Below are 27,951 nucleotides of genomic sequence, written 5' to 3'. Positions count from 1 at the left end.
GTCTTATTTGTTACAGAAATCTACTTTAATTTGAATTGTTCAAGTCCCTGAGTGTAAATACTGATAGCATTCAACAGCAGCATTATTCCTTGAGAAATTAATGCAAGCTGGAGAATTGCTTCTGTAAAATCTATAACAAAATCTATAGAGAAACCATTACTGCTACTATTTTTTTCTTCAAAATAAGGATAAACCTCATCTTTTTATCTTCAGTGTGAAGAATAATATAAGCTGTTTACATTACAATACCTGGCACGTACAAATGTTAGTAGATAAGCATTTTTAAGATATTAAGGTGATCATGTCTTTTTAGGAGTGGATTGTAATATTTTAGAATTTTTGTAGAAGTAAAACTTCATCTTAAATTACATGCACTGTAAGAATTAGAGGACTTCTTTATTTCTTAAAATATCTGCTCTCAATCCCTCTTTGAAGTTTACATGCTTTACTGGTGCCTGACTTGTGTTTCTGTGACTCAGGTGAAAAACAATCTAAAAATGACTCAATTCTGTTGCATAATTAGTTGAACCTTTTGATTAATCCCCAAACTGAAAATAAGTCCAGCAGTTGTTCTTTCAACAGTATTTTAGATAAAAGAATCTTCACATGCGGTAGCGTTTGCAAAATTGAAATCTTCTAAACCCAGTCTCTCTTTAGATTTTGATAGAATTTTGCTTAACATTCTAGATGAAAATTAAGACTTGCAATGCATTTGAAGTTGCTTTATGCTGAAGATGCTTGCACTTTTGGTTGATTGATTCTTCTGAGGTTAAAAATCTTTCTTTGCTCTTTATTAAAATTCAAATGTTCTGTTAATGTAACTTCAAAATTCCCAAACCTGAAAATGTTTTATCTTTATGTCAATAGAGTAGTGCTGGGATTCATATCATTCAAGTGTTTAATGTGGTCTTAAACTCATATTCAATACTTTTAAACACTGTTTTAGATACCAAACTTCCTTTATAAAACCAGGGAATAATTTAAAACATTTCCTATAACTTATTTTAGAAAAATAGCCTCACTTCTTAGCAAAAGCTTCACAAAATCCCACCTCCTCCTGCCCTTAGAAATGAAACCATAAGACTTTCTACTTCTCCAAGCAGGAGATGGAATACTGACAGCATTTGAATTTTGTTTCTGGCTCTATTTAGCTCTGAACAATTGTTTGGTTTTTTTTACTGTGATTCTGGATATTCTTAACTGAAGCAATGAGCAGACACAGAAGCATATGGTTATCATACCAGATAAATCAATTTTTTTTAGTTCTCAGTAGATTTCCTCATACAAGTAAAAATATCATTAAGTAGGTACTGAAGTGAGCAGTTAATTTGGCGATTAGGTTAATTAAATTAAGGTGTAAAAGACTTCTGTCCTCTTTTCTGTTAAAAGTTGGCTAAAGGACCACAAAATAATCATCACAGAATAGTGAATTTAAATTAAAGGGAATGTAGGTCAGACATCTTTAAAATTAAATCACCAAATCGAGACTTGTTCCGAGTAGATGAGTTCTGCCTCCCAGAGCTGCCAGCTGGAAAAGAGAATTCTGCCCATTCCAGGGCTGAAAGCACTCGAAGAGAAGGGAAGAAGCTTCATGTGCTTGGGGTTTTTCTGGATACACTTTTGATCTAGACTTTAAGGGAGGTGGTGGTGAGAGGGAATGAGTCACTGAAGAGCGAATGAGCCACTGAAGTGACTCTGAAGTCTGGCATGAAGGGACTGTAGAAGTCCTTCAAGTCAAGGAGACACTGTCTGCTGGAAACATTTTTGCTGTGCTTTGTGTATGGAAGAGCTTAGTATTGTGCTATTTTAGTGTCTACCTTTAATCCTATATATATAATTCAGTAACTTTATCTTAATTACTTTTACTATAATCATCTGACTAATTCCTCATGTGAAGGAGGAATTTTTGCTGCTTGTATCTTGTTATATTTGTTAAGAAACACTTGCTACATCACAGCTTCTTTTGAATGTTGTTTCTGTAGGGTTGGGTTTTTTCATTTGCTGGATGATTGATGGATATTCCTCTTCATATTAATGCTGTTTTAGGTAGCTTTTTCTTAAGACTGTGCTGTCTGAATTTCAGACCTTTGGACGAGTAAGATGAGTTTGTGAAAGGACTCTGGTAATTTAAAAAAAGTCATGATAAGCATTTCATATAAAGCACTTTTAAAGACTTTCTGCAGAGAGATCGTCCATTGCTGGCCTGCTGCAGTCCTGCCAAACAGAAGGAGAGGGCTCTGTAAGAAGGTGTGCCCTGCTTTTAAAAGGTGGGGGAGTCCACAGGCTTTTCCTACCATGGGGGAAAAAGATGGGAGAGCCTGTGATGCCTGACCTGTTGGGAGCATGGATTTCCTGTGTGTGGTTTTACCATACAAGGTAATGGTCCTACCCTTTTACCAGCAGTCCCCATCTGGGTCTGTATTAGTTCACCAACTCCCAGTGGGAAAGTCTTTCCAAATAAATAGTGTTGTCTTCTACTTAAATATTCTGACAACAGTTCAATTCCCTAGTATGTGATTGAAATCTACAGGAAATAGTAATTTGTACAGTGTTTAATTTTGGAAAAGCACAAACTCTCTGTAAATTAAATATGATATAAATTTGGAAGGCTCCAGAGCAGCACTAAAACATTAAAAATGCATTTAATGTGAGATATTCAGCTCTTTGTACATTGCTAGTGTTGATGGAAATAGGTGATGTGTTCCTATTTTTTGCTAATGATTTTGCAAATTAGTTGTGATAAGAATGTGAACAAGCGCTTGTTGAAAATTAAACATGATGTTGAGACTGCCTTTTAATCCTGTATTTGTAGAAAATTTAAGTAGTGCTGCACTATATAAGACACTTAGCAGCACTGCTGAGTGTCTTATATATTCATGTATATAACTGTATTGGTCTTTTAGAATTAATTCCTCTTTAATTCATTGTTGTATACATTTTTAAAAAAGGATTTTGAAAATAGAAATCAAATATACAATAAAACTTGTCTTAATCTACCAAGGAAAATAGCTTTTTCTGGGGATTGTTTCATTATTCTGTGCTGCAGCAAAGGCTTACAGTGTATTATACTAATAACACTTGGTTCTGAAGTCACTTGAGGATGATGTTTTTAGTTTGAATGTGTAGGTGGATATGTCTGCATCCTTACTGGAATGTTTCAGTCTGTTATTTGGCTTTTCTGTTCTTACTTTTAGCATATAAAATAGGTTTGTCCAAGTTTGTGTTCTTGTAGATGTCCTGCAGGATGTGTGCATACGTCAGTGAAAGACCTTAGAAATGCCAACACTTTTGGTGTGGTATTTACAGAAATTGGGAGAGCTAATGGTAGCCTACTGAATCCTCTTCCTTTGTCTTTTTTCCCTGCCAGAAATCTTGTTTCAGTAAGTCACTGAAGCTCAGAATGGTCGTTGTTAGGTTGATGCTCCCATGGAAAACTATCTTTATAATAGAATTGGAAGAAAGAGTCTTGGCAGTTGCTGGTACTAACTGAAAAGCAATTTATTAGTGCTTAAAAATCCTCAAACCTACAACTACCTATTCACTCAAAACTTATTATTATTTTCCAGTGTGCTTGCCTAACTTATCCTTTTCTGCCTAACAAAATCTTAGCTAAGTCTGAGGGGGGAAATCATTCCTAACAGGAACAGGGTACCGTTCCTTGTGCTTAAAGTGAGAAACATGAGGTAGGTCAGGGTGGAGAGGTGACCAAGCCCTGAACTGGGACGAAGTTTTGCAGAATTGAAACAGTGGGGTCATCTTGGTGGTTTTTTCCCTACCCTTGTGATGCTTGCTATTACTTTAGTCATTCAAGAGCTATAAAGGAAGATTATGAATAAAGTACCAGATCAGTCAGTACTTGAACAAGGCATATTTTGAGTTGTTTGTGGTATACTCATAAAACTAAACCATGGCCAGAGTGATTTAATAGCCTCATATTTTTCATGCATAAGACTTTAAAAAAAAAGTATTTAAAACTAAGTATTTTTATGCGACATATTTCAAAATGGTTTTCTTTATGAAGGAGTTAATGAGGGAGAAACTTGGAACCAAATTAAAGTTAGAAGTTGAATTGGATTTCAGGAAAATAGCTGGAGTGTTGAGTTGTGTTTATTCAAAAGAGAACAAAAGAAATTACTTTCTCATGGCTCTGTACGAGGCTGTTGCTCGTACAGAACCAAAGTGTCTGGAATCAGAGCATGGAGCTCCCTCCCAAAGTGTGTGCTGACAGTTAAAGGATGCTTAATTATTTATTTGAGTTTCTGAAACTCTTCAGTTCAGCTCCATGTGACTGTTTCCTGAACATATTGTGATCTCCGAATGTGACAAGCAGATGCCTCTGATGGTTGAGCAAACAGTGCTTATGAAAGAGATCTTTCTCATGAAATGGCAGAGCCATCCTGCAGGCTCTGCTGCTCCTTTCCTGCTATTTGTGAGTCTCCAGACAAATAATTGCTGGGAGGCTGCATCAGACACAGAGGATGGAAACCAAGGCACAAGGCAGTGCTGGGAAATGAGAGCAATAAATAAAGACAGAAAGAAGGAATACCCTGAAAGAGGTTTTTGCATTTTTTTCAAAAACTTGAGCACAGATGCTGTGATATCATTCTTTGTGCAGGGTTGTGGCCCTTACTGTTGGGGTTGCCTGTGTGTGTCAGCCATGTGATGGGGCTGCAGCTGTGCAGCCTCTCCCCCTCCTTCCCTCCCTCAGATCAGGGCTGTGCCCGACACCAGAGCACTATCATTTAAAAACCAAGTTGGTATTTATAACTCAGCATTTTCTAATCAAAGAGGGAGAATTATGTGGTGAGATAGCTGATGTTCTGCACAGTTATCTTGAACATGAACTGCTTTTCCTGTGAATCACATGCTGCAGTGAGGGAAATAAAGCTCAAGGCCAAATGTTTAGAATACCTGTATCTTTATTTTTATTCAAGAAGATTGGCTAAGAAGAGCCACTTCAAGTTTTTTTACAAAGTGAGAGAAGAATCAATCTGTGTAACTTAAGTGAACTGTTCATTAGGGTGTACCAACAGAACTGTCATATAAAGTTAAACTTTAGGATCACGGCACATTTTCATCTTTCAGTGCTGTGATGTTTATGCAGATTAACTTAAAGACCTGGTAAGATATTTACTGCAGTAGGACTCTTGTGTAAATCATGTTTGCAATTGTAAAAATACCAATGTGATTTTTACCAGCTTCCCACTTTCTAGAAATTATCTGTGCTAGTAAATGTAACTCAGTCTATTCCCATGAAGCAATTCTTGTTTGTATTGCCCAGTCTGCTGCATTCAAAAAGCTTTAGTAGCTTCTACTCATTCCTGTTGACCAATGAATACGTAGGAATGGCAGTATTTCTCTTTTTAAAGAATGTTAAAGATTCATTGTTGTCCTGTTACCTTTTTTTATACTTTTCTGTGTTCATGTTGTGTAATGTGAATTAAGAGAAGTTTCTTCTTTGTTTTTCAGGTTCAAGCCATTTTTTCCGTGTCAATTATTGCCAGCTGATGAGTATGAAGATCGAGACCTCTGTATACAGGATTTTCTATTGACAGAAGGTCGACTGAGGGTCACATTAATTGAATGTACAAGGTATATTTTTGTGCACTTTTGCTCATTCTTGACTAAGCAAGGAGCTGTGTTTCCTCACTTTTTAGTAATTATAGTTGTAGGGCAATTCTGATTTGCAAACTGGCAGCTTTGGTGTTATGATTGCACTCTAACCATAAAATGTATTTTGCTTGAAGTAAAAGTGAACAAATGAAAGTTGCAGTTACTTTCTTGAGGCACTTTGGGTTTGTGTGGGGGCAAGCCTTTGCCTTTCTGAATTTTGCCTGGTTACAAGCTGATCTGTATTTGCTTGGTTTGCTTTTCTTCCATAGCAAATTATGGGTCTCTTTCCAGGACAATATGAATGTTGTAATTATAGTACTGTATTATGTAACCAAAGGGAAATAATCGTTTCACTCAGTCTTACTTAGATAAATCCAAATCGCTTTTATAAGGCATTATTTACTGTCTTGGTCTTGAGTAAATAATGGAAAGAAATAAAATCTATTTCCTCCATTCATTGAAGAGAATATTATTCTCTTCAAAGCTGAAGAAGAGGTGTGTGAGCTCTTGGTTTGTTGGGGTTTTTTTGTCAGGCCTCTTGGTTTATGTTAGATCTTATCCAAGAAGTGCCAAGGCTTTGATCTAGTCATGTGCGGTTTACTCTTTATGAACTAAACTGCTCTGCAGAGAGACTCTTTTTTAAACTTGTTCTTTTCATTGCTTGTATTCCCATATCAGCTCCTCTTTGCACTTTTTTTTCTGTAGCACTGTACAGCATTTGAGCTGTATTTGCTGTACTAATGTAGTTTATCAATGGTCAGGATTTCCTGAAGATAGTCTTCTGCTTCTAAGGATTCTGTGGTGGCAGCAATGGTTATGGTTTTTGTGGTAAAATTCCTGCTTACCTGTCTCTCTATCTTTGTGGTGTTTTCTGTGGATGATCCAAGGATACTAAATAACTGTCTGCATTCCTTGACCACCAGGAGCATTCCCCCTTTTGACTGTACTGAGTAAGAAAACCCCAATCTCTCTTCAAAGCTACTCTCCAATTCCAGCCCAGTGGTGCATTTGTTTTTATTATGAGGACCAAAATGACCACCTTGCACTGTGTACAGTTGTTCTTGGTTTGGGAAGTAATCTTTAAATGTTGTCTTTCCTGAATCTGAAACACTGTGCAGCATCAGCTCTTGAGTTTTCTTTGCACTGAGAGCTCAGATTGCTCAGTCTGACATCATTCTGAACTCTCAGTGTTCTCAGCTGTCACAGATGCTTATCAGATGGCTGGGAGAGGATGCAGTTGCTGATTTGTCATGTCTGACATAATCCAAGTGTTTTATGCAGCTTGGAATTTTTCAACACACACTTGGAAATTGTCTCCACAGACACTTCTCAGTCAAGACGTCTGACTGTTGGACCCACAGTAATTCCTCAGATCTTCCAGTTCTCTATTCTTTTTTTTTGAACTAGCAGCTACAACTGCTGTCCATAGAGTCCCTCGGGGAGTAAATTTGCATCTGAAGATATTGATGAGGTAGAAAGAGAAACAGAGAATTCTGATATCAAGAGAAGAAACATACACTATATACACAAAAGTAACAGTGAGCAGATTTCCCTTTTTCATCAGCCCTCTGTGAGAGGTGTGAAGGTTGGCTGGGCCAATTCCCAGTGCAGCACTGTGTGCTGACATCCAGGGCTTTTGCACTTATATCTGCCAGAGGAACCTAAACATTTTTCATTCTCTCATTCTCATTCCAGAATGAAGGATCACTTTAATTTCTGTGTGGTTTTCAGTTTTGCTCAGTGCCCCAGAAGGTTTTATATTTTCTCAGTACAGTAGATGATCTCTGACTTCTCTACAGAATTTGGAAGTAGAATTCTTCCATCTAGTCAGGTAATTGAGTTCTGCTGCTTCTCCATTTAAGTCTGGAGATAGTAATGAAACTATAGTGGTAAAATGTTTAGCAAACTTTTTCTGTATTATAAATGGCTTGTTTAATTAAATTATACTCTTCATATGACCAAATACTTGCACTTTTCACACTTCTTTTCTAATTGCAGGCTTGACCATAGCAATTTTCTGCTGTCAAGCTGTTGAAAAAAAATTAAATTTGCTCATAAATTAAAGAAAGGATGGGAATATTAGTGTAAAGAAATAATAAGGAATACATCTGGCAAGTCTTAATCTGGCCTGTACAAAAAACTCAAGTTTTCAAAAAGTGCAGTGTCCTCAAAGAACTTAATTGTTCCAAAAATGCTGTTATCTGTCATTGTCAGAAAACTTTTATGAAAAAGGGAAAAACAAAGCAACATTCTGGTAAATTTTGGCTTTGTGTCTTTTTAATCAAGAAACACTGTGAAAAAAGTAACAAAGGTATATTAGGCAAGGATACACTTCCAAAACTATGCCATGAAGTGGGCACTTTTTAATCTGGAGGATATAGATATCTCTTTAATATTAGTCATAAATAATAATATCAGTCTTTATGTGCAGATGTCTTTGCATAGGGTACAGCTTCTTTCTGTGCATATTAATGGAGTTACTGTTCAAATAAAAATTTTCTTATTCTAGCAGAAGTTAAAATTTTGCCTTTGTCGTTCTGAAATTGGAAATTGAGCTGCAAACCTCCAGCATGAAGAGCTCTTTAAAATTTAAATGTGTAGTTTGGCTGCCTTTTGATGTGCTTGTTCACCCTACACCAGGTTAGCAGGTGCTGTTAAGCTGCTATAAGCTGAAATCTCAGCATGGCTCTTGGTTTTGCTTGTGGCTTATGTTGCAGTTCTGGCTAAAAATTGTTCTATTCCTGTTTTGAGCTATCTCATGTGATTGTTTTTCTAGCCAGTACAGCAAAATAGCTCCTGGGGTGATATTTTAGAGGAGGGCCAGGAGTGCCCCTGAAAAATTCCCTAAGAGTGTGTCTTCATGAGCAGAAGCAAGCTTGAGAGCTGTCACAGTCAGAGAGGTGTTTACCCTTGGGTTGTCTTAATTTTACCAACTCTGATTATTGGTGGAAGTTGTCTTCAGTAGCTTTACTTAATTTTCAAAGGATGTTTACTACAAATCTCCACATCTGAAAGATTAAACTTTCTGATTATAAATATTTAACCTAGAAACATTATTTAACTATGTCAAGAGAAACAGAGAAAATTGACATGTTTTTCTGACAGTTTTTGTCTGTATCATCTAAAGAGTTGTAGAACACATCACAATCACAAGATACTTGGGATGAAAGCTTAGAAACTGTTCTTGTCAAATGTGTATAGAAAGTTTAGGGGGGAATTAAAATCTAACAGCTCTTTTGAATGAGTAAGGTCTGTTTGAAGTTTTTATTCCAAAATATTTATCTGCTTCCAGCTACTGTGAGATAAGCTGTGAACAACTTGATTACTGATCTATAGCCTAAAGTTGATAGTCTGGGCTTTTTTTCTTTCCTAGTACCCATATCTGTCTGAAAAGCTTTGTAGCCTTCTGGAATAGGGTATCATGCATGAAAAACTACTCTTTGTTATAAAAGTTACAAAAATCATAGATAAGAGAATCCCTGTTTAGTGAAGTACATATATAAGCAGTAGTAAACTGACTTTAATCTACAGTAGCACTCTCTTAAACCAACAAGAGCTTCACCACGTTGTGATGTTTAGGATTCAAGGGGAAGACTCTGGTGACTATTGTTGCTCTTCTTAAAATAAAACAAAAGGCCTTTATGGGAAAATGCCAATTGAACACTTCATTTAAAAACAAACCAACCAATGCCACCCCCGCCGAAAAAAAAAAGAACAAAACTGCAGGAAAAAAGTCAATTCAAAAAAACCCCTTAGCCAAAAATTCTGTTATATTTTATATTTGGAGTTCTTCCACTAGAGGGTGGCAGCGTCTTTCCTTTGGTGTAAGGCTGTGAGGCTGTGCCTGTGCAATCTGTTCTCTCTTGACTTCTATGTATACACATTGGTAATAATAGTAAATAGATGAAGAATAGGGAATTGAATGTGATATCTAGGATATATATAATGGTGTTACAGTTCTTACCATAGGCTTTTCTATTTCAGGTTACTGGTGTTTGGATCCTATGAAAGAGAAACCAATGTTCATTGCACAATGGAGCTGAGCAGTAGTGTTTGGGAAGAAAAATCAAGAAGTTCTATTAAAACGGTAAAAAAAAAAAGGGTGTCATCTTTGCATATTGCACTTTGTCCTATGCACTTGATACATTGTCTAGAAAGTGTGTCTTTAGGCAATCAGATGGGTGACATAGAAAAAGCCAGACCCAAAACATACCAGACCAGTTATTTACTTTTAGTCCACTGACAAATTACCATGTTTGGATAACATCATGTTCAGTTCTCACAACTGTGCTTGAAACTGTACCTGGTTTGAATATACTGCCAGCTGTCCAGCTGCATTAAAACAAATAGTGGAAAGCATACATTTTTATAGTCTTGTTCTATTTGGGTGGGGCAGTGTTTAGAAAGCAGTGAGTAAGATTCACCTGTCTTTGCCTGGCCAGTATTGTAAGGTAATGTTTTACTAATTATTGCACTTGATAACAGGAGTTTAGCAGCATACAGATTACCTGCCTATTTTTTGTGAGAGTGAGAATGACCTTTTTCTATTTCTTCGAAGAAGAGGTGTGATGTATGAAATAGTTTTACATTAGAGGGATATTGTGTTAGTAATCAAATTGAATTTGGCTTGTGCTGAGCTTTAAGTAGTGTGCTTATTGAAGAAAAGCCCCCAAAGCTTTAAAAAGACTGTGTGCTAACAGTTGGTTTCATGTAGAGAAGTCACTGGAAAAAAAATCCTTGCCCTGAATTTTACCCTCTGCTGAGTGCCACTAACTTAAGCCTTTGCCTTTGTTACATCTGACTGGAGTTGTGTTTGGAGACCAGCATTGTTTTCCACTGGAGCAGCAAGAATACAGAATTTCAACATCTCGTTCAGTTTTCCACCATTAAATTCCACTTTGCATGGGTCTATAGTCCTTGTAACAAATGCTTTGATACTTGTTTTCAGCTCATGTATATTATGTTTTGCCAAAAAGGGGCAAACAGCCCCTTTTTGAGTGATAGCTGTGTATGAAAACATGCACAGATCTGCAGGGTTGATGCTCTGGCAGTGAAGGTGGCAATGCATTGATTTACCAGTACACTCCTCTAGACAAATTAGCATGTGATTATTTTTAGAGTTTGAGAAGCAGTGTTACATTGTTTTACACTAACAACAGAAGAGGAAAAACGCTCTGCAGACGCTGTGGCACTGAAGTGTTGGTGACAGCAGATGGCAGCAGGAGTAAAGGAGTGACGGTGAATGGCTTCTTTTGAAACTATGGAAAAGTACTCATGGGGAGGCTCTCAAAAACTCATCTTCAGTGTCAGTATCTAAAGTGAAATGGCAGGTTTTTAAATGAAATGGCGGTTTTAAAAAATGTTCTAAGTTTTTGTAAATTTGGCCCTCAGTGTACTGAGGGTTTTTTGTGCATCTGTGGTGCACTTCATTCAGTGGGTTCAAGCACTGCCAGAGCAGAGACTCCTTAGTTTGGGTTGCTGCATCTCGAGCTCAGCTGGCACTGGAGAATTCACTGTGCCCAACCACTCTGAACTTGAGGCCCCTGGAATGGTGGCCTGGTTTAAAGATGCTGCTTTTGAAATCTCAATATGGAAACTGAAAATTAGCAATTTGCAGAACTTCTTTTTGGTTCTCAATTTGTATTCAACAGATGTAGCAAAATCATGGAAATCTCTTTTCCTTAGGAAATCCAGTTAAATTTGCAAGCTAAGTTACAAAATGTTAGAACATCTCACTGAGTGGTGAGAGTATTTTCAAAGGTCTTCAACAAAAAAGTTTACTTCTATCCTTAGTTGTGATTATTAGCCCTAATGCAATATTAACCATGAGGCAGCTGATGGCGATATTTAATATCTTTTTTATATTAAATCTTGATTGCAATGCTCACATGTGCAATACTTACTCTAGATGAAGTTAGAATGAATAACAACTTCAGAAACTGCAAAAGAGAAATAGCAGACAAAGTTGAAGTGAAAAGTTAAAGGTACATTCTCTTTTAACAGTCTAATTTATACAAGCCTCACAAAGGGATGACAATACATCCCCTGATTCAGACTATGTTCTACAATGTTCCCGAGGAAAATTCTCATAACTTTCTATACTTCCTGACATTTTCATTCTTTTTATTGTGTTAGTAGTAGCGATAAAAGATTAGACAGGTTTAATACTTTGTAATGAATTTTGGCAAGACTTTAATCTGATCCCAGAATTTATGGAACGTTAGTAGATGTCACAATTGATTTTGAAAAAAGATGCTGTGTTATTGAATATATCTGGAGCATTATTGAGGTGTCTGTTACAATACAAAGGTGTCTCAGGCTTATGTTTGTCAAATCTGAAACAAGAGTGAGTCTTCAGAGAGTCATTTGGCACATTCCCATGTGAAACATGTACACATCCTTAAACACCTTAATTAGTAGTACATGCTGCTGGAATTAAGGTTAATCAGTGCATTGCTATGTAAAAGTGATGCTAGGATGCAGTAATTAGCATTAGCAGCATTGGATTGGCAGACAGGTGTTCTCTGGTTAAATAATGAGATATCTGTAAATAATGACATACATGCTTGTAGATATGAAGTGGAGGCTGTGTCATAAATGTGGATGGGTGTGTCCACTGGACTGGAAGTCAGCAGTACCAGGTTAATTTCTACAAACAAAAAGAATTGTTCTATTTTCCCTTGGAGCACATCTGTTTGGGGTAAACCTTGGGCCCCCTCTACCCTTGGTGAGACTCTTTACCAGTACCAGCACTTCCTGTGTTGTGAAAGAGCAACATGATTTTTCAGCAAAAATCAAAATTTATTTATTTATAAAAGGAAAATAGTCTGCTTTCTGTACAACTGGCAGAAGGATGGACACAGAGATAGATGAACTTGAAGTATGAGTAGCAGAGACCTGAGGTAGCTTTGTAAGTAGCCTGTACATTGACTGCTCTCTAGATGCTGGTGCTTTTCTCTGCATCCACCTCTGTAGAGAAGAAGGACTCAAAAGTGCAGTTATATTGAAGTGAGAATCTTGTTTCTTATGAACTGCTCTGGAAATCTTTGTAGTCATGTTTCTTTTATCTACATACTGATTTTTCTGATAAAGATTAAGTAGTTTTCTAGAAATTGTAGAAACTATTGCAAAGAGATTGGTATCTTCTGATAATCTTATACGTATGTATACTGTACATGGTTTGTGCTTTTTATTGGTTGTAACAGTCCAAAGTAATGTGCAGAGGTTCTCCACTGCGTACCAAAAATATATCTGTTCCAAATTTTCTTTAAAGTCTTCTTTTCTATAAATTCAGGAGCACAAGAAAACCATTATTGATCATGAAATAAGTTACATAACCCAAGAAAAATTGGAGGAAACACCTTTACACTCTGGTGTCAACTATGTTGTCTGAGGTAATACTGCAAGAATAGCCATGGGTTCACATCTCTCCACAATTTCTTATTTCTTACAGGCAGTAAGTGTTGGGGCTTTTTTATTGTTGGTAGGGTTTTTCATTATGATGTTTTGAAATCCCTTCTATAAATATTAACTTTAGCAATACTGAAACTGGAATTCATATGCTGCAAAGTAAAAATTTTCCATCTAAAATGCCACGTATGGTGGCCCATAGGATTCACTCTTGCAGCAGTTGTCTCAGAAGCACACAAATATCTCCTGAAGTAATCTAATAATAGAAGGAATTAAAGAATTAAGATTAGCATCCCAGTGGTTTTTTATGGATACTGCTTGATGTTTTCTCCAGTTCATTCTGAACATTGTGATCAGCACTGGAGTAACTCAAGGGGAGGACCTATAACACCATCTTTCAACCTTGCACTATAGAAAAAAAGAGCAATATTTCTCAGCTTTTCATAAAACTAAATTTCCTTTATCAGGGATTAAGGGAAACTTCAAGGTATTCCAGTACCATAACATATGAATCTAAAATGAAAAATAATGTAAATCAAATCCAGCACCTTCTGAAATGAGTTGCCTGAAGGTACTAAACTATAATGTCAAAATTTAAAGCAACTGTGAAATGTTAATTTGTGAATACATGGAGTTAAATGCCTCACAGTTGGCATTTCACTGTGCTTATTTAACAGCCTGCCATTTCAGCATTTAATCCTATCAAAAGAAAGAAGGAGGATTAAAGCAAGAAAAGCTTTTTGAAAATGTCACTTTTTATGAAAATTCATGATCTTGTAAAACTTGGTAATATTTGTAAATACAATGGGGAATAGTTCTGAGATTTGTGCCTTACATAATATTCTGTAATCTGTCTTTCAAATAAACTTGAAGGCCATCAGGATATTTTCAGTCTCATCCTAAACATTTAAGCTTTTTGACTTGGAGTTTCAGAAAGCTTTACTGTGATTTAATGAGCAACCTTCTGTGAAAATGCACTGTAGTTCTTTATTACTTAGAAACTGTTGAAGATGAACATTAAAAAAACCCCACCAAAACCCCACTGACAGAGGGGTTTATTTCAGTGTACATTCAGATAGTTCTTTAGAGCCCAATGCCATGATTTCAGTCACAGCCTGATGTGGAACTTCTTACCTGCTCACCAGAAGCTGGCCTGTGCTGCATCCTGGCCATGAGCACCCTTGTTGGGTCAGGCAGAAAGTAGAGATTGCTCCACTCTGGCATTTGGCAGCAGACAGTCCTGAATGCAGCATGTGCATCCAAGGCTGGGGCTTCCCTTCCCTGCGCCTTTTTCTCCCTATGTCCAGATTTGACACTGTTATTTTCCCTGGAGTGCTACAGACATTGACTGCAACAAATCTGACTTGCTGGTCTCAAATTGAAAATGGTAGATGGAAAGATTAATGGATAAAATAACTTGAGTTAGAAGAAGCTGTGCTGAGCTCTCTGTGTTCTTGCACTTCCCCATCCCAGCTCTTACTCTGAGAGTTGCCAGTAAGGCTGATTCATGCTCCTTGGATTTAGGAGTTCTGCAACCAACTACTTGTCTTGTATAGTGAAATAAGTTTGATTTGAAACCACCTAACTCCAGTTGGAATCTCCATTAGATTTTGTAGCCAAGTTGTGTTGCAGATGCCTCTGGTGATACTGTCTATCCAGCTGAGGTTTTCCAAGCTGATATTTTGCAAGGTGTTGACCTCTGAAAACGTGGCAGTGACCTCCTGATTCATCAGTCATGAAAGAGGCTCCAGTTTTTTAGTTGGTTATGTTGGGTGAATTGTCCTTAGTGAGACTTTCTGTATGACTGTTCTTGGACAAAAGCTGCATGAAACTTCAGGCGTACTCAGGATTAGTTCTGTTCTCTTTTTACAGAGCTGATCTGAAAATAAACCCATTTTTGCTGTGTTTTACTCATGGAATAGCCAACCTGTAGTACAGATTCTATGAGTTACCTTTCAGTTGACTATCTTAGGTATCATCCTGGTAGTACCTAGTTTGACTGTCAGTTGTAAGCTTTTCTTGTCATACTTTTTTAATGTACTGGTTCATATTTAAAGATATGTAGCTATTTGCAGTAAATTATACCTTTTCCTTAGAAGTGCTTGTAAAAGTGAGGACTGTTTCAGAGTGTCACCAGATGTGGTGCTGGTGACTATTTTTTTTCCCCTTATTCTTCTTGCCTGTTCTGTAACAGGTCCAAATACTGAATGCAGTAAAGAGTTTTAAGTAGGTTTTACAGCAGTTGTCTTTCTCGTTTGCAAAGAAATTGATTTACAGTGATAGCTGATCTTGCTAAATAAATAGATGGCTGATGCATGAAAGCTAACTTGGTTTGTATAAACAGTATGGCTTATTGTGAGAGATAAGTGTTCTATTGACCAGAGTACACAAAGTGGTTCCTGGGTAATTCAGTATTTCTGGAATGGCTTTTTCAATTATTTTGTTACATCCTATTGCGAAGTTGAATGGCCAGATGAGCCGGCAGCTTGGAGGCTGCCTCACATGACTGAAGTGGAAGGGGAGGGATTTACTTAAGCACAGATATCTACAGCCATCTTTGGAAAAATAAGCTGGTTCTATTCTCATTGGTTTGTAATCTGTTTTTCTCTTCAGCCCCATAGTTTACTTTAAAAATATATTTTCTCTGACAACTTTATAATAGTTAGCCTTTTCCTAATGTAGGGCTGGGATCTGTTCTTACTAAGGAGGTAGTAACTGGATTGGAGCTAATTTACTCATGTGTATGGATTTTAGTGATGTTGCAATGTTTCCCTACCAAATCAAGACCTCATCAAGTTGGGTAGGTTGACACCTGTTTTCCTTCCTTTAGTGAACAGTTATGTCCCCCAAAATAATGAAGAAAGGGAGTCTGTGCTTGAACTGAACAGAATTACTGAACAGAAACATTTTCCAGAGAGAAAGCCTGGGAGTAGGTAAAAACTGGAAAAGGGAAAAGGGAAAGGGGGTCCATGGCTGTGAGTAAAAATCTTAAGAAATAGCAGGGTATTGGCACTTGGTGCTCACAAACTCTCCTAAACCAGTTATCTCCCACCCAAAATCTGTGTGAGATGTGAGTAGGTTTGACATGACTAGAGTTGCAGAGTTGTTCTTTTCTGACTGCAGGTTGCTCAGTAAGAACCTGTCTGAGCGTTACTGCCACAAGCAGTTCATCTTCTGGAAGTTCATCTTGCAGTTAAGGAAGAGAAAATTACATTGGAGTTTCTGCAGGTTGTCGAAGTATAGGCAAGTGCTTGTAGTTGTCACAGAACAGCTGATGTTTAACTTCCACCCTTCAGGAACCTGATATTGTCCTTGCTTCCAAGTAGAAATATCTCCCCTGTTTATAGACTTGGAGTGCATTAATAACTACTGGGAAGACCATACAAGAAATCTCAGCTGCTTGGTTCTGGTTCTTATTTTTTTGTTTACACTGGCTGAATTAACAATTACATTAGCTTAAACAAAAGCATCATCAGGTTGCGTACCAGGAAGAAATTTAGAATGAAGATTTAAAAAAATATCCTTTATTATTAACTATAATTATTTATATTAATTATTTAAATAATGAACCTACCATTCTTTAATGTAGGTATCTGATGCCCTTCACTGGGATAGAAATGAATTTCCATACACCACAAATAGTTAGTTGATGTCTAGTCATTTTAAATGTTATGGTTCAAGTATCAAAATACAGGCATAAAATGTACTGAGTGACTGCAAAGAAAGCCTTTAATTTTGTGGGAGGAATTCCTTATTCTGAGTACAGTCTAATATATTGTAACTATTTTTATGAAGTCAAATGCTTTAAGTAGTTCAGATTCTTGAACTCAAGGTAATGCAGTGTTGTTACATGTGTCACATCTTGCCTTCCTAGAATGTAATTATTTAACTGAACGTTATCTCAAATCAACTGTTTATCTTCTTTCTTTCTTTCTCCCTCTTCAGTCACAAGCTGAACCAGAAATTAGGTGCTTGTCTCAATGTTACAAGTCTCTTCTAGGTTTGGTGGAGCTCAACACTTGGAGCCACACAGAGTGAATGAGAAGAGTGGTGTATTTATATTGTTATCATTTTCAATGGTTATGCATTAGCAGTTGCTGTGGTTGTTCTGTCTGTAGAATAGCAGGAGTGCAATCTCACTTTGTAGGCAAAAGTGAATATCAAGATAATTATCAGTGCAAGATAAGGGATTCTTATTGGTCACCAAGCATCTTAAAAATGGTTTCCATAATTAAAAAAAAATTATAAGCAAAAATTTCCCCAGAGAAGTGCAGTGCATGTTCTCCCAGAGCTCTGCAATGATGGCAGAGAGCAATAAGAGAATAACGTGAGTGGGCAGTGCAGCAATTGTCCTGGAAAAGCCTTGGGGATCAAACCTGGAATTGCCAATTCCTGTCATACAAATGAAATGACTAAAAGGTCACCTGGTGTATTAAGGTTAGAGGGAACAGAGTGATGCTCTGCAAAGGCTACCTGCAGATCAGAAGTGATCAGGAGTAAATAATCATTAGAAAATGGAGCATTTCCCTTAATGCAATCTGGTTAAAGCCTGTCATTTAGGAACTATGAGTGTCTTCACAGATACTTTAACCAAAAGTTATTATATTCAGATCTACACTGATGTCATCTCTTTCCATTTTTAGATGCTTACTTTGGAACAAATGTCATGTCCATGCACCTTCAGATCCATTTGATATTAATCAAAGCTTTAGATTTTCCTTGGCGGAAGGAAAGAAAACAAGCCTAATTCCTTAGAAACCTGAGGCAGATATGCAGAAATATTTTTTGTGTGTTTTGTTTATTGGCTTTTTATTAATTATGAAAGCCATCTAAAAGCATATCTATTATAAATATGCATATGCACTTTTAAAGTATAAGTTGTACATATAAGTACATGCACTTATATATATGTATAATGAAAAATATCAGTTGCTCTTCTTCAGTTGAATATATATGGAAGTTTGATGGATAACAAGTTGACCATGCATTAGAAAAAAATGTAGATACTTGCAAATACAATAAGTGACCCTTGAGAAACTGGAATTGACTCACTTGAAGTTCATCAGCAGAGTCAAGAAATAGCAAAGTTGATATTTAGAGAGCAGTTGCAGAAATCTGTTTCTAGGTTCCACAGTAGTTAAATCACACATCTGTGGAAATATATCAGAAATAGTCTGTACAGCAGCTTGTAAACTAAAAACAATCACTTCACATAACAATGTGAGCTACATGTGAAGGGAGAATAGGATTACAGTGTCCAGAACTTCTAACGCAAACAAACATGTGGCTCATCTCCTCTGTAAATCTCCCCATTTCAAAGCAGGGATTTCCACTGGTATAAATCAGATGCACATTTACAGTAGGATTTCATTGGACTAGTTAAGTGTACAACAAGTAACTTGCTTAAGTCACAAACTGCTGTTCAGTCACATGGTATTTCTGTGAAATGTGGAGTCTCAATTCTGTTTGAGCTGTACAGTCTGTTCTTGGGGACTATGAAACACACCAATATCACAATTAGTCTATTTCTGGATTCAAGGCTTGTGTACAGACTGTAGATCAAGTTCTCTCTATGGACATGTACATATAAATAAATGAAAGAAAGTTGGGAAACCAGATGTGCAATTTGCAAGTAAAGTGGACAGTGGGGTGCATAGGCTGCCCTGCTAGAGCTGGTACAGCCTTGGGGCTGAGGGCAGTCCTAGAGGCCGTGCTGGGCTCTGCTCCTGGAACACTCACATTAGCATTAGCAGCAGCTCTGCTGCCAAGCTTCCTCCTCAGGGAATGCACTCGGTGTGTTCCAGGAGCAGGAGCACTTCCTAATGCAAATCCAAGCACAGGAGGTGGGGACCATGGGGAGTTCTGCCTCAAGAGCACACGGCTGGCCTGAACTAAGAGGCTGTGCCTGTGCACAGCAGTGAGGAAGAGCAATCAGGGACTGCCAGCTTGGTGCAGGAGACCATGTGCAGGGATAAATACCTGCACCAGTTCTGCTGCACAGAGAGCAGAGGAAGTAGGACAAGAATTACACTACCAGCAAAGCCAGCTCATGGGAGGAGAGTCACTGTGAATATTTAGCTAGTGCGGAATCTTTCACGTGCCTGATTAATGTGTGTTATTTACAGGTTTGAGAAACTCCCAGGACATATGTGGCTGTATGATCAGAAACATTCAGCAGAAAAATGGGCTTGATTCCAAGCATTTCTTAATAATTATATATGGTCCAAAAGAAGATTAAAATGGTATCTGGAAGAAGTATCTGTTTGAGTGGAGTCAGTAATTTAGAATGGAAAGGATCTCTGGAAGTAATCTAGTCCCAGCTCCAGCAAGGTCAGTGCCAAGCTGGCTCAGACCCTCTTCCTGAGCACAGCCAGGCAGCGCTCATTGATAAAAAAGTCTTTTTTTCTTCACTTTTGGTAAATAGTACATGACAGACTATGCTGTTACCCAGGGAGGGCAGGACAGCAGAGCTATCTCATTTCAGCTAGTTAAATAAAATAATTCACAAAAATACTAATTTAGTCTTCAGACTAGTCTAAGAACATACCTGTAGGGATGGCTTCAGATGGAGTAAACTTTCTTTGCATAGCAGACAGTCCAGGCTGAAGGCAGTTTTAGCCTAAAAACTCTTAATTAAATTGCATCAAGATTACATCTGAGGTACAGACCTGCTGGAGAGAGAAAGTAATATTAAATGTCTTCATTTAGTTTACATTGGTCGTTTTGCCAAAACATGGGAACATCTGTGATGGTTTTTTACTCCTTGCAAAACAATATTTGAGAAAAGAATTCATTTTTTTAAACAAATTTTTTGCCCATCTTGATAAACATTTTTATTTCCGCTGGAGTTGTTGAAGCTTTCGCTGTTGGAAGAGAATCTGAAATAGGGAGTATTCTAAAAATGTTTGTAATAACTCAGAGCAAACTCTTGGCTGCTGTTGTGAGCAGAGGCATTCACATTTTTGCCAACTGATGTGTAGAAGTGGATGAGGAACCAAAAGTCTTGGTTGCATATGATTGAGGTAACCAAGAGTTGGAATTAATTCCCGAGCTTTAAAAATAGCTGCTAGGAGGAACAGATTTTATGTAAGGTCATTAAAGCAATATTCCCTCATATCTAGTAATTGTAATGAAAATAAAATAGATTTACCAGAAAATTAAGAACCTGATTCTCACTAAGAAGAAAGATTGTACTTCTGCAGAGATTAGTTTTGTTTCTGAATTTGTTTTAACAGATGGAAGTAGTAACTTATAAAGACACTGGAAATGTGTCCTGGACACAATACACACTTCTTTGTACATTCAGAAATAATTTAGTGGAGCAAAGGGTTCTTTTTTGAATTTGCCAAATCCTCAACCTGGTGTATAACACTTCAAATGCTGAGGTAGGTATTTTAAATCTGCAATAGAAAAGACTCGAGGAATGCTGCTGTGGCTGCAGGAAGAACAGCGTAGGGAAAGATGCTGCGTGGGTCTTGACAGATATAGTCCTGGGACTCCTTTTCAGCAAAGCAGTGGTAGAATGGGAGAGGTACAAGCAAATTCCTTTCTCTTTCTTCTCTTCTGTCCATATCAAAAATAAGTCTCTGACATTGAACCTTGGCACTCTTTCTTATTTTTTATTTTTGGATTTTACTGGGAAGTAACTTTACCAACCAGCTTCTGAAAGAGATTCTTCTTCCTTATGAAAGCTAGATTCTTTTATTCTTGCAATGTGCTTTCCTGATGATTGGTGTCTAGCAGTTCTACAGATTACTAGGTAAGTTTCAAGTGTTCTGTATTGACAAATGCAAACTGCAGGAGTATAAATTTCTACTTCAATAGAACAGATTGAAATTTTTTTAAAGTGGAATTTCTCTTGAGGCAGCAGCATAAAACCAAACTAGGAGAGCAGTGATTAATTTGTTGTTACTGAAAAGTTAAAATTTTGCAAATAAGTCATGAACTTGAAGTGTCCAATCATCTTTTTATCAATCTATAGGTATTGTGCATTTCTACATAGCATTTATTAAGGAGGGAATAGCACTTGAGTGTGCTGAATGAGCAGGCAGCCAGTAACTGTCAGTTGGTCAGAAATACTTTAAAGCAATGCCTAAGAGAGAGAGTGTGGCTGATATGCAGAATGTGCACTGGAGATGCAGACAAGCTTTTTTTGAGTTTGTATCACTTCACCTCTTCCCCAGCATATCTTTTGTTCCATTTTTTGAATATTGCTCCCATTTGTCTTGGATACTCTGTAATGTGAATGCTGGCTAGTGGTCTTATCTAGTGTAAAGATTTTTTTAAAATTGGTTATTGTTAGTAGTGCAATTTTTTGTCATTTAAGAATTTCAAAAAATCATATTTTAGCCATGCTGCCCTAAGATTGATATGTCAACTGAGTGAGTGTCACTGAAATCTGCAGGCATAACTTTGATATCCATTTCAAAGTATCTCATTGCTCATTGGAAAAGTCTCTTCTTTGTATTAATTTAATTATGTCTCTTTTTTTGATATTTCTGAGTTTCTGTATACCTGTAGAATGTTTTGGGCTTTTTTTAAGAAAGCACAGTTATTTGTAAAATAGAGTTTGATCTTCTGTTGGAAAAAAGTTGTTTACCCAGGCAGAGACTTCAACCAAGAAGGTGGCCTAGTTTGGCTCTAGTCCTGGTTAGTGTTGTTGGCTCTGTGTCCTCAGAGCTTTGCTACTTGTATGAGTTTTTTAAGTTGTATTTATTTCTCATGCATTGTATGGTGTTGACAAATTCTTTGTTCAATTTTCAATTAAATGAGTGAGTTGTGAATTCTTTGGGGAAGGTGATTGGCCGCAGTCCCACACAAGCTGGGTTTGTGGTGGTGGAGGAGAGAAGAGGGAAAGAGAAATAAAAAGATGTGTTATGAAACTTGGTGAGTGCTTTGCAGAGAGCTGCAGCAGGCCCAGGTGAAAAGCTCAGGCTTTCTGTGGGGGGAGTTGGCTCCACCTGCTCAGGGGCACCTCCCCAGCAGGGCAGGAGGGTCCTGCTGCCATGGGCATCCAGGGTGCTGCTGTGGGACCACCCTGTCCCTCTCCACTCACCTTGGGGCATGGGTGATGTTGCCACTATTGCCACTTGTCCCCAACAGGGCTGGGTCTGCCCCTGTGACCACAGCTCTGGCAGCTGCTATGAAGAAGGGCCTGCAAAAATACCAGATATTCTCCATGGTAGCAAGCACTTCACTTTCTGTGTAATAAAACCATAGCTCTTTCAATAATTATTAATTAATAATTTTAGTAATTATTAAGAGCTCACTAGGTGATGTTATCATTATATTCATATTATGATTCTTGCATGTCATTTTTAACCTTCGACTGCTTTCTATGCAAAATACTTTTTCAGCTTAGAAATGTGTCCTTGTATGAAAATGGCAAAAAAAATCAATGATGTTTCTGCTGAAAGCATCTAAATTACAGTTAATTTTGATGTTTGGCTGACTTAACAGGGTAGATTTACCTGAGGCTTAATTACTTTGCAATGTTCTTGATCAAATGGTATAAAAGTATGTAAGTCACAGGCTGGATATTTGGACTTCAGGAGTTCATGAAGAAGGGCAACCTGTTCATCATGAATACACATGTTTATGCATTATGATTTTCTTTTGGTAGAAAGAAAATAAATTTTTTACTCCTAAGTAAAAAAATAAAGCATTGATAGTTTTGCTTTCTTAGCCCCCAAGTTGTCTTTTTTTTCCTTTTTCATGTGAAAAAGGCAATTCCTTTCTTAATATATTGTAATATATGCATGGATGTCTCTACTGAAATGTAACACTGTACACAAATAATTGAAAATTATCAATTTGAAGTTAAATCCATTGGTTTCTTTAATGGTGGTTTAATTAGGTTTTATTAATCAGAGGTCATGGGAATGCGAAAATTAGAAGTGTATTGCTGTCATAGTGCAGCCATGGATTTACAAACTGCTACTTAATTCCCAGTCCAGATCTGATTTTTTTTTCCATCTCCAATCTCCTTTCCCTTTTCATCTCTATATTTTACAGTCTTTTTACCCCTTTATTTTTTTCCCCTTAAACCCTGATTGAATATCATTTTTCGGGTAGGTGTTTTTAGTATGTCGTAGAGGTTATAAAAAATGTTGAACTCTAGTGGGAGGAAAGTGGTTGTATAACATTGGGAGCAAGCTGATGATTAAGTTTGTAATTTTGTATCTTGAAGCTTTGCTATTGGGAATTTTGTAGGATTTACTCTTCTTTTTACTGTGAGGCATTTCATCATTCATCACATTGCACATTGTTTTTTTCTATGGAGTCCTAATGTTTTAAGCCTGTCGTTTTTAAATGAACTATTTTTACAAGTACCACTTGAAAAGAGAAACCTCAGACTTTTGAATACTTAGTGTTGAATGTGCCATTTATGAAGGATGCCTTTTTTGGGCTGTTTCACCGATGCCCTTACTGTGGTGATCAAAAAAGTGTAGTACTGTAGTCTGAACCCAGTATTCAAATTACTTCACAAGTTTTCATCACCTTCTTGGATGCAATTTCTGTTTTTCTTTTATAAGAAGGGTCATTGAAGTTATTAAGTAAGCTGAATTATTCCTACCTTCTTCAGTATGACTTTTTTTTTAAGTTAGATTTGTTTCTCAAGCCTCGTACGATATTGACTAATCCTTTGTTCAATTTTCAATTTAATGAGTCACTTCTGAATTCTGTGGAAGAGGTAATTGGTCACAGTCCCAAGCAAGCTGGGTTTCTGGTGACAGAAGAGAGAAGGGGGAAAAAAGGAAGTAGAAAGATGTTACTTTATGAAATCCTGTGGCTATTTTTCATATATATTTCACCAACTATCAATAGAATATGTTGCTAATTTAAAAATAATAGAGCATGAAACCAGAGTGTATGAAGTTATAGTGTGTGCTGAAGTAAAAGAAGTTTTTAAGCTTGACATAATTTCCTATTCATTTTTTCACTTACCTTACAAAAGGGAGAGGAGGAAATGGTATCTATTACTTCCCTGAGCCAGAAGATACTGAAAAAAAGAAAGGTCAAAAGGAATGAACTTTTACTTCCACTCAGGGTAGTGTTCTGCCTCTCTTGTAACTTTTCTTGGGTTTACTCTTAATCAGCTGTTTCTGGAAGAATATTTCTTTTTAGCTCTTTTACATGCTTTAGGCTTTAGTGTTAGAGAGGTCTAAAATTGGTTTCCGGAGAAGATGTAGTTACACAAATTGTTTTCTTGTCATTCAGATAGCTGACTATAGGGAAAGGAAATCCTACTTTTTATTAGGCACTTATGGTCACGTTGGTTGTGTGGAGAGAGCACTGCAGACAAAGATCCCTTCTATGAAAAGTTCAGATGTTTGGATTTTCGTGAAGCGTTTTTAGAAGCTCGGTTGCAAAGCTGGCTGGTATGTACATTCCAATTTACAGCTAACATTCTGTTTCTAAAGCATTCTTTGAGTCTATTGGGAACTGATCTTTATGTGTATTAAAAAATAATCTGGATTATTTTTCAAGTGCAGAGGAGATAGAGCTGAGTATTGATTTTTTTTGCAAAGTGAATTGTCAGTATTTGAGTTGATGTAAAGATATTTTCAGTTTAATAGTTGTGGCAATTTTTATAAGTGGTGGTCGTCGGTAACAGAATGAAAATCTGGTTTCTAGGTGTGCTGTTGTCTTGGTGCTGCTAATTAGATGTGACATTGAGCTGCTGTTTCACTGCCTGCCAGTGACTTGTGCCCTATAACCATAAATAAATTGATTTGATGTGATGTGTTCAACAAAATAACCAGAAATAGATGTATGGTCGTGGAAACCTTTACTGGTTGTATATTTGTGTGTTTATACTGCAGTGTTTTGTCCAGAATTTAATTGAAAACAACTCAGTGTGGTTTGGCTTCCTTTCTAGGTACAGAAAAAATTATTATATACTAAACCTTGGCCTTCTTGCAGCAATTATTCAGAATAAGTTAAATATAAATCCTCATTTCTTCTGGCCATGGTAACACAGAATTTCAGAAAAGGGTTGGTCTGGTTTTACTGGGCAAAGGGTGGGGCTGGGGCTTGTGTGCAGCAGGAACTTCATTTTGATACAGATGGGTCTTTTATTTAATCTCTGAAGAGCTGTTAAGATCACGAATCATTTTACTACATCTGCTTTAGTTCCTTTGGGCTTAGCTCGTTCAGTGGGAATGTGGGAGTCTGAACACTCTGTGGGTCACACAGGATATTATTCAGGCTTGTGCTTTGCTTTAATAGCCATCTAGCCATTAATGCTGATGAGAAATGTACCAGTTGCCAAGAAAATAGTGTTTCTGCAGTGCAGAAGAAACAAACTGTTACTTTTAAGTTCTATGATATTTCAAATTGTATGATTACGGAGCTTCTAGGTGCCTGTGAGGTCCCTTTTGCTTTGGCTGTGTTATTGATAAGAGTGTAATTTGTATTACCTGTAGTCTTGATGCTTTGTTTGTGAGAGTGTAGCTTTTCTGTCAGAAAAGTAACTTCTAAGCTTTTAAAATGTGACTTTTAAGCCCATTATTGAAATCAGAGTTACTACTTTTTAGTGCATATAAATTATATTGTATATCTTATTTCCATGGAAACTAGCATCTGTAATGCATATTATTGTAATCACAGTGGATAATGATTTTTCATATTTTTAGTTTTGATGGCAATATCCGTGTCAGTATTCAGGTATTTAATGCGGCTGGGTCTGATACTGAAAATTGCCAAGCAGTTTCTCTGTGTGGAGAAAACTCTTCACTGTGTCTGTTAGTTCCACTATAAAGAACTTCACCTGATAGTCCAATATTTTGAGTTTATTGCAGGGAGATTAATAGTAGCTGTCATATCACCATTAATTAGATACTTCCAAGATACATATAAATAATTACTGGTTTAGAGGGTTTACTTTTAATGCATAGACTTGAATGTTTTCAGGTTTTTTTGCTTCCATCTCACAGGTTCTCATCAATTTCCTTTATCTGTAATTTGCAATGCAGTGATTGGTAAAGTTTTTATTGGTTTGATGTCACACATGGTATTATTAATGAACTTAGTAACATTATTTCAGTATTTCTCATTAGACTACCTGAGTTTTGCACAAAATATTTGTGATGACCAAGTAATGCTTAACCAATATTGGAGGAAGCCTTTTTCCTATCAAAGGCTTATATGGCTGTATAACATTAGAGAAAAAAAAATTGATCTTTGCTATTTCTTCAGAGCCAAAGGAAATCATCAAAGTTGAATTTAATAAAGACTAAAAGGATGTCAGTGAGTAAGAGCACTTAAAGACGAGCTATGTTGGTGTTTGTGCTAAATTGCTCTGCAAAGAGCTCCACCTAAAACTGAAGGCCTTTATTTTACCTGCTTTTGACACTTCAAAGTTAAATGCAGGTTTTCTACTGCCTTGTCTTTATCTCCTCCATTCAAGTCCTGTAATTGCTGTAAGAATGTCCCAGCAATTCGTGATAATTGCTAAACAGTTTGCTTTTTACATGTCGTGTAACCTGCTTCACCATGCAATTGGAAGGTGCAATTTTTTAGGAGTAGTTTAGCCAAAGAGTACCTGCAATGTGTCACAAATATTTGGGAAAATAAGATACAGCTCCTCATTCTGTTCAGTAACAAGCCTGTTCTGGATTTTGCTGATGTCTAAAGTTTTCAGTGCTCATCAGGCAGATATGCAGATGTTTCATTCTCCTACGATGAATTGTCACATTTCTTTTGAGACAAGTAGTTTATGATGGTGAAGTTAGACATGTGCATAACATTTGCCATATTGTGGTGTTAATGAATTGCTATTTTAAATATGATCTTGGCCCAATATGTAACTCATTCAAAATGAAATTATCGTCATATTTTTAAACTTGTATTTTTTGGGTTTTACTAGTTATCTCGTAGAACAGAAAATTAGTCCCACTGGCTTGCCATTTAGGATGACTAGTAAGAAAATATCAAGACCTTTGTCCATGAGTGCACTTCTTCCTAAAAGTAAAACAAACCAAACAGGAGAAATGCAGTGTTTGTCTGAGATCATTGTGTCTCCCCGTGCACAGACCACAGTTCAAAAGGCTGCAAAGATTAACAGCAAAAGCAGAACATCCCACTTCCCTTTTTTCATTGTTTTAGAGTCATCAAAAACCTGGTTTTCCTAATATTCCACAAAACAGTTGGTGCCTAGTCATTCAGTGACACTCAAGGAGACACCAAGGTGTAACCAGTCCTACAGAGCTGCTCTAGCTGATAGGGTATGGAATGCAAATATATGTCAAAAATGCAGAAGTTGCAAAATGGGCAGTGTTGAATCAAAGGAAAGGATCTGAAGAACTTATTTTCTGATATTGCACTAGATATTTTCTGATATTTGTACTAGAAAAATTGTTTGTGAATAATTAATCTCAAGATGATTTTGAGTGTTGGCTGATTCCTTTGTTGCACTGATGAAAATTGTTTTCAGGACAGAATGTGTTGTTCAGAGGTTTTGGAGAGAAAGGTGAGCAGTGTGAAAAGTTAACTTTTTTAGGGGATTAAGCAAGTGGAAGTCTGCTCAGGACAGCTGTGAGTACCGAAAAACCCTTCTGACCCATGGGATTTTAGCACACAGAGCTGCAGTGGAGGAAAGCAGAACACCAGGTTAAGTAAAAATCCAATTAATTAAAAATGTCTAAAATTTGATCAGCCTGGTCCAGAAACCCACTGCAAACACTCCAGTGAATGTTGGGTACAAGTAAGGAAATGTTTAGCTGTCAAATAAGTGGCACAGAACAGAAAAAGAAATTACAAAAATGGGGTTGAAATTTTATTTTTATTGGTGCTATCTCCTTATCATAAAAGTCCATTTTAGTAGCTTTTCCAAACTTATTTTGGTTTTGCATGTTAAGTTTTTAACAGTATTATCAAATTACTTCTTTCAGGCAAAATGGGCATAAGAGGATCTTTATAGCAGTT

General features: G+C 36.9%; 1 protein-coding gene across 1 annotated transcript in view; it reads left to right on the top strand.

The window, feature by feature from the left end:
- The window catches only part of PDZD8 (PDZ domain containing 8), a 52,334-nt gene that overhangs the window by 11,594 nt on the left and 12,789 nt on the right, over nt 1-27,951 (top strand). Inside the window, exons 2-3 of the mRNA XM_084210000.1 lie at nt 5,470-5,592; nt 9,598-9,700. Of these exons, the coding sequence (XP_084066126.1) occupies nt 5,470-5,592; nt 9,598-9,700 (226 nt within the window). The remainder of the gene's footprint in view (nt 1-5,469; nt 5,593-9,597; nt 9,701-27,951) is intronic.

This window comes from Fringilla coelebs, assembly GCF_963513975.1.
Source record: "Fringilla coelebs genome assembly, chromosome: 8".
Classification (NCBI taxonomy): domain Eukaryota; kingdom Metazoa; phylum Chordata; class Aves; order Passeriformes; family Fringillidae; genus Fringilla; species Fringilla coelebs.
This window is presented reverse-complemented; position numbering and strand designations above follow the sequence as displayed.